Source organism: Lepidochelys kempii, chromosome 11, assembly GCF_965140265.1.
Source record: "Lepidochelys kempii isolate rLepKem1 chromosome 11, rLepKem1.hap2, whole genome shotgun sequence".
Lineage (NCBI taxonomy): Eukaryota > Metazoa > Chordata > Testudines > Cheloniidae > Lepidochelys > Lepidochelys kempii.
Window position 1 is genome coordinate 9,860,224 of NC_133266.1, and position 13,402 is coordinate 9,873,625.

General features: G+C 44.8%; 1 protein-coding gene across 5 annotated transcripts in view; it reads left to right on the plus strand.

Moving 5' to 3' along the window:
- The window catches only part of SLC15A2 (solute carrier family 15 member 2), a 71,404-nt gene that overhangs the window by 54,154 nt on the left and 3,848 nt on the right, over positions 1 to 13,402 (plus strand). For all 5 annotated transcript variants that reach the window (XM_073305083.1, XM_073305085.1, XM_073305086.1 and 2 more), the window contains 4 exons: positions 967 to 1,131; positions 4,230 to 4,276; positions 8,105 to 8,215; positions 9,540 to 9,633. In XM_073305083.1, coding sequence (XP_073161184.1) covers positions 967 to 1,131; positions 4,230 to 4,276; positions 8,105 to 8,215; positions 9,540 to 9,633 — 417 coding nt within the window. The remainder of the gene's footprint in view (positions 1 to 966; positions 1,132 to 4,229; positions 4,277 to 8,104; positions 8,216 to 9,539; positions 9,634 to 13,402) is intronic.

The following is a 13,402-nucleotide window of genomic DNA, read 5'->3' on the forward strand; positions in this document are numbered from 1 at the left end:
ATATATGCAGCAAATATTAGCCCAAATTTGTATTCTTCTAAATGGAATACGTCCTACATAGACATCCGAATGCACAGAAAGCTCAGGTGTCATCTCAGCAGATGGGGCCCTGCGGCTCCCACATGAAACAGGAAGCATTCCCATTCCCATATGTTTAGAGACTCAGAAAGCTGTTACCTTGCAGTCCCTGAGCCAGCCCTGCCTGGAAGGAGTGACACGGAGCCTTCTGGAGACAGAGCACTGTGTCTTCGGTGGCAAAATTTAAACAGAGATTTTTGAGTTGCATTTAAGCAGAAGATGAACAGATGGCTAACTGCATTCACCTATAACTAGGAATAAAGGATAATTGTCCCAGGATGAACACGTGCAGGAGAAAAAAAAAACCCCACATTCAGTCTGCATCTCTCATTGCTTAGACGTAAATCAAATGTCACTGCTGGGATTTGGATTTTAGCTTTTAAATGTATTTACCTGGAAAGAATAAAAGAAAAGGAGGGGAGGGGGTTTATTTAAACTTGAACCTGGCAGCTTAGTTCTCTCTCCTTTCAGGATCCCAAGTACATTGTGTGCCAGCCTTGTTAGGTGTTCAGCATGGTAATGCATCGGCCACTGACTGTCCATACTTTTCTTTTGTAGCTATAGAGTTTGTTGAGTGGTGCAACAAGCCCAGGGGAAGATCTGTCCTGGAGTAGCAGCAAGCACAGATAGTATGCCCTGAGCAGCGGGTAGTCTTGAACCTGGAGGAGTCGCTCTGAGCTCTGGGTGGACTAGCATCAAGCACATAGGTCAACATAGGCCATTTATCAAGAAGGCTGGGATACTTTCAGCTAACCTTAACCCTTCCTCCCTGTTAATCTGTCTCTACAACTTTCCTGGAAGTCAGAATGGGATTGCAGGTCCCCAGGAAGAACTTGATCTTTTTTCTTATGAAGAAAATATCTAACAGAGCCTGTTTTCTTTTTGCAGGACCCAGCTGAGTATTCAAAATTAACGTTGGATGGCGCACAACAAAACTTTCGTTTTGATCTGCAGTTCCAAGGATCAGTTTCCACTTTTAACCACACCGTGCAGGAAAAATCAGTATACAGCTTAATTGTCTGCAAGTCAGAGGGAATCCTATCAAGCCACTTAGTAAGTGAAGACTGAAGTGTAAATACAGTATTCATTGAATGGCTGAGATGGGGTAATGGGTTCATTAATTCATTCACTCAGTTGCAGAGTCTGTCTGACTGCTCTCAGATGCTGTAAACTTGACTTCTCAGTTAGCAGCATTGAATCTGGGCTCAGTTCTGCTGGTGGTCAATGAACTAGCCGCTTTTATGGCATCCGAGTTGCTGGGCACTGTTTAAACTGGTGTATGCTGCAGTGAGAGAGCAGAATAGTGCCTGCCAGGCAGCAGAGCCGCAGAAGATAGGGAAGCTGAGCGTCTGAGCTGCTTTACAGCAATGACGTTAAAAAGAGACTCTGGGGCCCAACATAGAATGAAAACATCAGTAGAATGTTTGTCAGTTTAGTTATTACACGTCTTTAATAAAAGCGCACAGAAGGCCCATTCGTTTTACTGAACAGGACAAACGATTACACTAGCTTCTCTCTGCGCCGGCAGCAGAGCCCGCTTGGTGTGCTGGAATTGTTGCAATGGCCTTGGAGATGTATATTGGACACTATGGGCCAGATTCTGATCACCTATATGAAGCCAAAGAAACTCTACTGAAGCAAATTGAGAGTCTCCGGATTTGACCTCGGGGTAAATGTGATTGGACTCTGGCCTCGGGTTGAAACCCGCTTCCTCCTGGGAGTCCTCAGCCTTGTTGCTCCGTGTTGCCAGCCCCACGTGTTCGAAAATTGTGCATTAGAATGCTCAAAATCACAAGATTGGCTTAAATATCAGGAGATTATAAAGAAAAAGTCAGTTTGCATCTGAAGTTCATTCTCTTGGTCTTCTGGGTTTTGGAGCCTTTAGGCTGCATTCAGGTCTGTTCTCAGCTTTTCTCCACAAACATGAGGACTAGAAACTCACTTGAAAAAAAAAAACACCCAAACATGCAATTCTCATGAGATCTCTTGATTCTGGAAGCTGGGGCTTTAAGAAAAAACATCAGATACTACAAGGCTCGTGACAAAATCACAAGAGTTGGCAGCACAAAACTCTGTCATCTTCTCCCTTAAAAGAATGAAGTAGTACTATGTTGGACATGTGCTCGGAAGAGCTTCAAGAGCAGCTCTGAACATGCCAGGATTCAGTGCTCCTCAGCATCGCCTGTAAATTTTAGGGCCAGCTTGGCACCTTTGCAGCAAGCCCTACTCTGCCTTGGGGCTTGAGTTACCCAGGACAGCCACAAATTCAAGAGAAACATGGGAGGAGCCGGGCAAGGCTGACTGTGAGAATGAGCTCATTACCTAGGCAGCATCAGCTGACAGGGCTGCTATGCAGCCTCAGTTGGAATTTATACCTGCCCCCTACCCCAGAGGTAGAAGCCAGGGGTCAGGGTTTGCACTCAGAGAGAGGCACCCCTCCATCCAGTTCACCAGCCTAGGAATACAGGTGCAAATTTCACACTTCTGAGCTGTATCTGACCCTTATTTTTCTAAAGCCTGGGGTCCAAATGATATTCTCATTTACACTGCAGGCAATGCGCCAGCTTTCTCACTGGCTAAAATCTATGATGTCAGTGGAACTGGGCTGTTGGCACTGAGAGCAGGACATATCTCACCGTCGTTAGGGACTGCTGGGTTTGCCCATTGCTGACACAGGTCTGTGGGGCTTTGCTCGTGAGAGCCAGCCTGGAGAAGCTTTCTATGATGTTCTCCCATCTTTGGAGCCCCTGAACTGTAGATAAAGAAATTAACAGGTCTAGGGTGCATTGATTACAGCCAATAATAATTTAACTGGTCTGCCCCACTAAAAGGCTATGTTATTTCCCATGTATCCACCATTTAAATAAATGCCGTTGTTATTTATTATACATGTGTTTATTATCCGTTATGACTGCTTGTTTATTATGTATAGAGAAGCATACAGCACCAGAAACATGATAGACATTTTATAGGCATGTCAGAAGACAAGGTCCTTGCCCTGAGAAACTCAGCCTAATCTAGAGAAAGAGTGTGTGTGTTGGTGGTGGGGAATGTAAAACGTTTGCACTATTTTGAGAGAAACCCATATTCTGATCACCTTGTGTATGGTACGGGCCACATCCTTGGCTGGTGTAAATTGACATAGCTCCATTGACTTCAATGGCCACGGAACATCAATGGAGCGATGCTGGCTGAGGATCTGTCCCTATGATTTTATTACCCATTTGGGTAGGGACCGTGTTTTCCTCTGTCTTTCCCAGCCCTGAACACCCAGTTCACCTTCCTCAAATAAAGAGGAAGTATAATTAATTAATATATCTATAATCTATAAATCTATAATTAATCTTAGAATTGCTGCTATGATTCTCATCGCCAGAGTGTATTTGCATGACCTCCATATGTCCCCTTTGGGGGTCCTATCAAGGAGCTGCATAGAGTGATCAAAAAATGATGATTAAATGAAGAGTCACAACAATGATTTGAGGGCTGGAGAAAATGCCTTATAGTGAGAGACTTAAAGAGCTCAACCTGTTCAGTGAATCCAAATGAAGATGAAGAGGTTTCTGGATTAGAGTGTATAAGCACCTTCACAGGGAGAAAACACTGGGGACGAATGGGCTCTTTCATCTAGTAAAGAAAGGCATAACAAGAACCAATGGCAAGAAATTAAAGCCGGACAAATATGAATTAGAAATAAGGCACAGACTTTTACCAGTGGGGGTGATTAGCCATTGGGAGGAAACTACCAAGGGAAGTGGTGGGTTCTCCATCTCTTGATATCTTCAGATCAAGACTGGACGCCTTTTTGGAAGATATGCTTGTGTCAAACATATGTTATTGGGCGCAATACAGGGGTAATCGGGTGAAATTCTGTGGTCTGTGTTACTCAGCAGGTCAGACTAGCTGATCTAATGGTCCCTTCTAGCCTTAAAATCTATGAATCCTGCCCCCATTGGAGTCAATGGGAATTTTGCCATTGAATTCAGTGGGGTCAGGATTTCATCACTAGGGCCTGAATCAAAGCCTATTGCAGATTCCCATTGACTTCAGTGGGCTTTGGATCAGGTTCCTAATTCCCCTGTTTTCTACATTTTCCCCTGCACCTCGTTTGAATGGCAACAATAGTAATTATTTATTTGATTTATTTCTAGATTGCAGACCTGGCAATAAAACCAGCCAAGGGGCTGTCAGCTGTCAGGTGGGAATTGCTTTTGGTTTGTTTGTATGGTGCTGTCTAATGGGGTTTAGAGATAATGGAACTTGGATGCCCTTCTCAGCCAGGTTTCAGAGTAACAGCCGTGTTAGTCTGTATTCGCAAAAAGAAAAGGAGTACTTGTGGCACCTTAGAGACTAACCAATTTATTTGAGCATAAGCTTTCGTGAGCTACAGCTCACTTCTGAATCCAATCAATATTCCTGAGTGAAAGGAGGCTTCAGGTGTCAGCCGCTCTGGCTCAGTCCCTGGTGAGCTGTAAAATTCCCATCAAACTTGCCATGCAGAATCAGGTATTACTAGCAGTCACCTCCTAAGAAGTTCAGGATTGAGATGGGGGAAAAAAACAACAACTACCTTCTTGTCCCTTTGAAGGAGGAGGACACTATAGCCCTCTATTGCACCTGACCTGACAGCACCAGGGAGCAAGCAGGCTGGAAAACTGCACCAGCTAACTGGGCCTGTCACTGATGCTCTGGAAATTGCCCAACCCACGATGATCATTCATCCCAACCCAGCTCAGGACTGATTCTCCTCTCTCCTGCACCTTGTGCAGTCATTGACCCTTGCAGGCGTCTGTCTACCGCTACCAAACCAGAATTCTCCATTCCAAGTCATGGCAGAGTTTGACCTCCATGTTGCTCAGGTGTAAGGGATTATACAAGGTGTCAGGCAGCAGAGAATCAGGCCCTCAGGGATGGATTCAGTGCTGGTACCACTGCCAGGATGGCACTGAGGTTAATGAGAGGCAGCCTGCACTTCCCCTACTCAGTTTTGCCCCCTGGCACATAGTTGACCTAACTTGCGCCCCGGCTTCAGGGCTGGAGTTGTACATAAGTGCTGTGTCACAGTTCAGGGCATTTCTTCTCAGTGATACAGCTAGGGCACCCACACTTGGCTGTTGCCTCTCTTGGGTGGAGGCACGCCTCTCTCCCTTCTGACCGGCGTATTCCCAGGCCAGACAGTTGCCCTAGGATACTTCCTTGTTTTCTCTTCAGAGATGGATAGCAGCATAAGATCTAAGTCACCACACAGCTCTTTCTAAGCCAGCCTTTGTTCCTAAGGTGAAACCAATACAGAGGAAACAAATTAAAAACCATGAAAGAACCCTACACGCAGGTTAATAAGCTTCCCAGAGTTCATCCGAACTCTCATGTGGGTTCTGGCAAGTGCAGTCTTTTCATACCTTGCCCAAGGGGCATCCTTGTGGTTAAAAGCTCATCAGAGCTTCAGATCAGAACAAGCACATGGTCTTATGAGGCCCAAGAAGGTCAATTCCTCCCAATCCTCCCTTAAGGACTGGGGCCCTCCGGGGTATGGGGGCCTGGTCATGTGCTGGACCAGGAAGATGGCCCTGAGTCTATCTAAACCCTGGTTGGTCTCTGGAGAATCCAGTTTGAACGAGTATGTGCATTTCCCCCCGGTGTGGGGGAGGGACGGACATCAAAGGGTTGATAATGGAGAAAGTTCTTTAGCCTCCCCTCTCACTACTATAGCAGGTACATACAATGTCACAACAGCACATACACAGTTGCATTTTTAACACTGCATACCCCAAAGGTCTTAATCCAAATTAAATAAGGTTTAACTTAAATCTATAAGATCTGTTTAGTACATTACAGGATATTGACAATCTGTCACATTCTGATCTGCCCTGGCGGCACCCCCTTTCCTCCCACTTCCTTCCTCCCATCTCCAGAATGCCCAGCCCGAGGCCTGCCCCTTGTGCCCAGGCTGCTTTAGAAGCAGCACTGAGTACTGTAAAACTGTGTACTGATTTCAAACTCTGCAGTGTAAGTGCGTGTTGGAAGGAAAGTCTGAAGAAGAACCTCTCTGCTGAAGGCAAACGTTACTCATGGCAAGATATCTTAGTGCACAGCCCCAGTAGAGTATATCATTCATTGCTTTGTGGGTTAGCTGTATCTAGTAGCATTTTCATAACCACTGTGCGGGAGTGTCAGTCATGACTGAACATCACAGGAAGACATGCTTAGAAGAGCTGATCAGGAAGTTTTTTATTTTCCTGGGGAAAATTCTGACAGTTTTCATTGAGATTTTTTTTCTTCAAAATGTTTGGGGTTTTCACTGAAAACATTATTTGGTTTAATTCATTTGCCAAAAAAACCAAACAGTTTAATTTTTTTCCAGTTTTTGACAACTGAAAACTGAACAATTTCAACTGTTTGGGCAAACATTTTTGCCTTTACTGAGACTTTTTTCCTGACCACCTACATTTTTTTCAGTTTTTGGCAACTGACACAACGTCGTTTTTTCAACAAACAATCCAAAATACTGTGTCGAAAAGACATTTCTATGGAAACATCCATGTAGATGAAAAAGCCATTTTTTGTTTTAAAAAAATTATAACCAGCTCCAGTGCTTAGGCCTGATCTGCACTTACACGTTTTGCTGAAATAGCCATGTCTGTTAGGAGCGTGAAAAAAAGTCACACCCATGACCAACATCAAAATGCAAGCAAAAACACTAGTGTAAACACAGTTATACTGGCCAAAAAGTCCTTTTGCTGGTATAACTTATTTCAGTCGGAATTGGTATAAGCTATCCCGGCAAATGCACTGCCAATATGAACTGCATGTCAACTTGCCAGAACAGCTACACTGGTAAACCCTTTCTAGTGCAGATAAGGCCTAGTTTCCTTGGAAGAGGTCAAATCTTCTCTTGGAGCGGCCCTGCCAGTCAGTCCATGAAAGTGTCTCAGCAGAGGTTGCCTGCAAGTTCTAACAGTCAGCTCACCGGGGAGAAAGGGGGTGCAGTGGCAGTCAACTCTGGGGAAAACAAGGGGTTAAATTATATGAGGGTGGGAACCAGTAATCATAGAATGAATAGGTGGGCAACAGCCCAGGCTTAAATGTTGGCATCTGGCAGGCCAAAACAATTAAAAGGTGTGACAAAGTTCTTCCTCTGCCTTGGTGGGTCCTGCGCTTATTGGCAGATTTGCTCGCCTCAGAGGTTCATGGCAGCCCTCAGTTTGGCCACTTTCGTGGCTCAGATCTGCTGTTCACTCAGTTAGCCTCTTCACTGGCCAGCATGGGGGAAAGGAAGAAGAACAATCCCCGCAGTCTCTGCTGATCCACCTAGTGGATCGGGAAACAGGCCAGAGACCTTCCCCTCTGGTGGAACCCACAGTCCAGGTCAACTCCTCCGGTATCAAGTAAGGAGTTGGAGGGATGGGGGGAACCGGGGCCCGCCCTCTACTCCGGGTTCCAGCCCAGGGCCCTGTGGTTTGCAGCTGTCTACAGTGGCTCCTGTAACAGCTGCATGACAGCTACAACTCCCTGGGCTACTTCCCCATGGCCTCCTCCCAACACCTTTATTCTCACCGCAGGACCTTCCTCCTGATGTCTGATAATGCTTGTACTTCTCAGTCTTGCAGTAGTACTCCTTCTCACTCTCAGCTTCCTGTGCCTCTTGCTCCCAGCTCCTCGCACACACCACAAACTGAAGTGAGCTCCTTTTTAAACCCAGGTGCCCTGATTAGCCTGCCTGTCTTAATTGATTCTAGCAGCTTCTTGATTGGCTGCAGGTGTTCTAATCAGCCTGTCTGTCTTAATTGTTTCCAGAAAGTTTCTGATTGTTCTGGAACCTTCCCTGTTACCTTACCCAGGGAAAAGGGACCTATTTACCCTGGGGCTAATATATCTGCCTTCTATCACTCTCCTGTAGGCATCTGGCCTGACCCTGTCACAAAGGTATAAAGCGCATTAGGAGAGATTGAGTGGCTCATGTTAAATATCTGGTGCTGTATTTCTCCAGATTCATATGACACCATAATAAAATATGGCTTTCTTGCAGGTTCATTAATGCTTTGGACCAAGATGTCAACATCACCATTGGCAAAGACCAGATCATCAGTGTTGATAAGAACTACGGTGTTGCAAATTACACAAAGTTAAAGAGAGGAAAGTAAGGTTCCTTAACTTGGCTAACGTCTAAAGCTGAAGTTCATTCCCCCCTCAGACTAGGTGGGGCTTCTCTCGGGCTGATACGAAGGTCCTTTAGCACTATCTCCCAGTTTGCTCACTACATTTGTAAGAGCAGACACGTCGGCCAAGTGGAGAGCAGAACAAGAGCCTTGTCCCATTCATATAGACTTGGAGGGAAGCAGTGTTGTTACTCCATGGGGTGTCCAGCAGATGAAGGTCCTTTTGTGTGATCTGTAGCCAGATTAATTCAGCATCCGGGCAATGCCAAGACTTGCTCTTTCTTCAAGGCTGTTACTGCTTGTGATATATGATTAGGATACAGTGAAGGGGGGCAAATTCTGAAATCCATAATCTGGACTTCCATTACCAGAGTAAAGACATAGCAGTTTGGCCCAGTATCTTATTTTAGCTAGGGGAATTGTAGGGATGGTTATCTGTTAAACAGGAGGATGAGAGAGCCCTGCACGGTGCCCCTGCCAGACCAATGATAACAAGCATGATTCTCTGTGAGGCTCAAGCTATAATCAGCACTGAGTTCTCGGCACCATAGCCATTCATATTCTACACCACATAGTGCTGGAGCTTGGGTGGGAGATGCCATGCTGGTATTTCACCCCATCTCAGCTGGGCTTTAGGTTTGGCAGCACTGCCTGAACTGAATATGCTGGTATTTCTAAGGTGCCCATTACTCTAACACCTGTTCGGTTCAAAAAAAGTTTGCACAACTTCCCCCTTCCTAAGCACCTCTGCCCAAGAGCTTTGTTGCCGAAATTAGGGAGACTCAGCCGCCACGCTGGTGACTGTGTCCAGCCCCTGTGCATCTGAATGGAAATCTCACTTGCCTTCAGGGGTATTCTTCTTGCTGTGGACAAGTCCTGTTCTTTAGAAAGCAAATGGTTAACTAGATTGTGGCGGTGGAGAGCTCATTTTCTTAAGAGAGCTGAAGACTCTATGGGCCCTTCTGAAATGTCTGGTCCACACACCTTGAAGGAGCGGGATTTAATTTGGAAGAAAAATAAACTTAGGAAATAAGGAGATCAGTGCCAGATGGAAGCAGAAATCATTTAAAAACTGTGAGGAATTTAATGTACCATAAGCTGAATTTAACCAATACTCACAAAGTAGTCCTAAAAGGAAGGAAACTCAAAGCAATAGGAAAAACTCTAGAGCAGCCCATGGAGATTTATATGACTACAACTGTAGGCTATTCAATCCCCCAACTCCACTTCAGGAGTATTTTTAATGGCTGTGCTCTGTGTCTACGAAACTAACCAGGAAATACTGTACTTTGTCCTTGTATCAAGATACAATGTACAATGCAATACCGAAGCTGAGGAATTCAGCCTGGACCTAGGCCTGCTTGACTTTGGAGCATCGTACACCATTGTTATAACTAACGTAAGTTACCCTTTTATTTTAACATGTTGTTTCCATTCTGCATTCAGCCCCTATCTGTCAGTGCTCTAGCTCTTCCACTGGCAACTGCTAACTATTCCTTTGCCCTGGCCATCTAAAGGCATGATTTACATGTGGGTCAATGGGAGTTTAAGGAAGATTTTTGGTACCATGTGAATTAATGCAGCCTGCAGCCATCCCACCACAAGCTGTCATCTTATCAGATCTTCCAAGTTAAACAAGGGGTAAGGCCTGGCCAGTACATTGGATGGGAATCCTCCAAAGAAAACCATGTGACCCATGAATTGCTCTTGGCAGTTTCACTAAGCAACACTGTTTGCGCTGAGTTAATACTACCCAGCATGTACTAGGGGGCACTGTGCTGCTGGAGACACCATCTTTTGGATGAGACATTCTGGTCTTGTCTATGTGTGATCACTGAAATACTGTCCTAATGGAAATCGCTTGCCCACATCACTTTGCAGAAACATTCTACCATGTCCCCAGACCTAACCTACCAAATTTTAGGCCACTATGACATGTCTTATGGATTTGAGATGGGGGCAGGGTGCAAAACTGTGAGTAAGGTTGGAAAGACCTTTCTCTGTCCTTCCAGTCCTCAGCAGGGGTCTATGTAGTAAATTTGGGCTGTAAGGAAAGCCTTTTTACTTGGCTGGTTGAGTAATGCAAAGGAAGAGTTTCATGAATAAGCCACCCCTTGCTGGGGTTTGAGCACCCCCTGAGCCATGCAGATCCTTTTTTCACCGATTGCCCCTGCTCAGATCTTCCGTTATGTTCTGGTTGGCAAAGGCTAAGTATATAAATGTGATCAGATCAGTTACTATTTAAGCCTTTCCAGCACACAGCCATACAGATAAACCAGACCTGACAGGACACACTGCTCAACTGTTCTCTCTGTCTCTGACCACAATCTTGTGATTCGGCTAGCAAAGTGCCGTTAGCTACTCCCTGGTAATAAAGTCTCTCTATTGGGTAATTAATAGGATATGTCCATGTCTGGAAAGCCCAATGATCTAAGGAAAAAACTTCAACCACAAAATAACCAGCCGCTGCTAGAATGGGGCATAGAATCCTAGAGGGAATAGACGTACGCTGTCATCTTTATGAACAGGGATTTATGTAGCTAACCCATAAATGCTATCAGGAGTCACACTCACCAAGTCCTTGAGAATATACTCTTAAATCTGTCTCTGAATTCCAAGCATTCCAAACTTTATGCATTAATCTTTGAAGTGCCTCCTATCTGCATTTGCCACAATAAATAACAGCATCATTTGCATGGTATCTTTTTGCTCAGATAACTGTTACAATTTTGGTTACCTTAACAACCTTGCTCCAGTTCTGCAAATCAGCAACTGGCTCTTGGCCTACTTATTTATCCTCTGCGAAGGGATATTTTTCTTATCTCTGCAACTCATGTAATCAGTAGTGTGATTAAGTAAAAGTCATTTTATAGTGTAAATAATCACGTTGGAATGAGCTTACTCAGATATATGCATAATGCTGCCCTCTACTGGATGGAATCAGGACTGCTCAGCTTCAGCTATGTATCATAGGCCCTGACAGCTAATGGTGTTTCTCCTTCATTTTAAATGGTAGAGGTCTGTGCTTTGGAGGCACGAGAATTTGGATTTTATTCCTGTTGTCAGTGCTGTGCAGAAGAGTAATATCTGTGTAGTCCTAAGTGGACACAGATTCATTATGATATATTGGGCCAGATCATCAGCCGTCTAAACTGGTGCAGCTGGATTGACTTGAATGGAGCAACACCGGTTAGCACTAGTTCAGGCCCAGCCCATTATTTTTAGGGTAGATGTTGCTCTTCCTAGATGGAGGATACTGAACTTAAATTAGCCTTACTGTGCAGGGGCACCTTAATTTTGGTGGAGAGGAAACTCATGAGCATTTCTGGGCTTGTTCAGCACGAATGAGGCGCACCTATAAAGCTAGCTCTGCCTGCAGGGTAAGGGAGGGGGGGAGTTTAAAAAAGGAAAACCTGCCACAGGAAGGGGGTGCTGAACAGTCAGAGACTACTGACCACGGAGAGAGATCAGCCAAGAGGAACACAGGTTCAGGTGTCACCGTCCCTGGAACTGCATGGACCAGCTGTAGAGCAGAATGCCCCAAGAGGAGTGGCTGGAGGTAGACTTTAATTAAAGGCAGGAGACCTGCTGAAAGCCTAAGCCCAAAGGGCTGATTTGTGAAAGACTGCCTAAGAGACAGGCCACCTGTGTCTTCCTTTTTGTTTCATCTGGATTCCCATCTCATAAGGAAAAGAGAACATAAGAACATAAAAACGGCTAATACTGGATCAGACCAAAGGTCCATATAGCCCAGTATCCTATCTTCCGACAGTGGCCAGTGCCAGGTGCCCCAGAGGGAATGAACAGAACCGGTAATAATCTAGTGATCCTTCCCCTGAGAAAAGGACCTTTTTTCGTGTTTGTTTGTTTTGCTTAGAGAACCCCTTATATTCTTTGAATGGGGGTAGGGGGAACATAAACAAATTGAAGTGGGGGCTGGTGGGGACTCAGGGAGCCCTTAACCATTTTTAAAATGTGTATTTGGGGGATTTCTTATCTGGCAAAAAAGATTGCACCCCTTTACACACAAAGACCAATTGTTTCCAACAAGCCTATAGCACAGAAGAACAGAAATCAACATGACTATTTTTTGTTTACTTCCTAATTTTGGCCCTCCATCAGTAAGGGGCCACTAACGCAAAGTCCAGGCACTGTAAACAAATGCATTTCTTGACCTACGTTATTAACACCACCCCCTTAAATTACTAAAAATGCAAGAGTTTTCCAAACCCTTTCCTTGTTTTTGCTCTTTCCTTACTTTTTTTGGAGCATTTCTTTCAGCTTGGACATTGAAAATCAAGGATGTTCATTTCACTTTTGTTTATCCCCACAGTGGTTGGCCAATATTGTACCAGTGCATAAAAATAACAAACTCGCTCCAAGAGTTTCAGCAGCTCTTCAAGTAAATGGGTATTGAGGGAAGCCACAGGCAGCTGGAGAGATGGCCAGTCATGACCATCTCTTCACCTCTGGGCAAATTTTTTTTTCTGTTGCCTGAGTGGCCATTTCTCTCCAGGCACAGTTCAGTTCTAATTATTACTATGAATTGTACAGCACCCAGATCCACTGTGATGGGTGCTATATAAATAAATGAACGACACACCATGTATGGCATGTTAGCGCAATTGAACTGTAAGATGTAAATCACTAGGGACGCTGTCTCCATCTGACTTTCATCAACCTCTAGTTATTTTAAGGGGTTAGTGACATTTCTTTTGGGTCTAGAATCATAGAATATCAGGGTTGGAAGGGACCTCAGGAGGTCATCTAGTCCAATCCCCTGCTCAAAACAGGACCAATCCCCAACTAAATAATCCCAGCCAGGGCTTTGTCAAGCCTGACCTTAAAAACCTCTAAGGAAGGAGATTCCACCACCTCCCTAGGTAACCCATTCCAGTGCCTCACCACCCTCTGAGTGCAAAAGTTTTTCCTAATATCCAACCTAAACCTCCCCCATTGCAACTTGAGACCATTACTCCTTGTCCTGTCATCTGCTACCACTGAGAAGAATAGATCCATCCTCTTTAGAACCCTTCTCCCCCCTTTTAGCCTTCTAAAATACACTCTCTTGATTTGCCTCCCTTTAGTGCATCTTCTGCTCATTTATGTTCTACATAATATCCTACCTGAAAGCAGAGTTTGCTGTTGCTTGCTGTTGACTTTAAGTC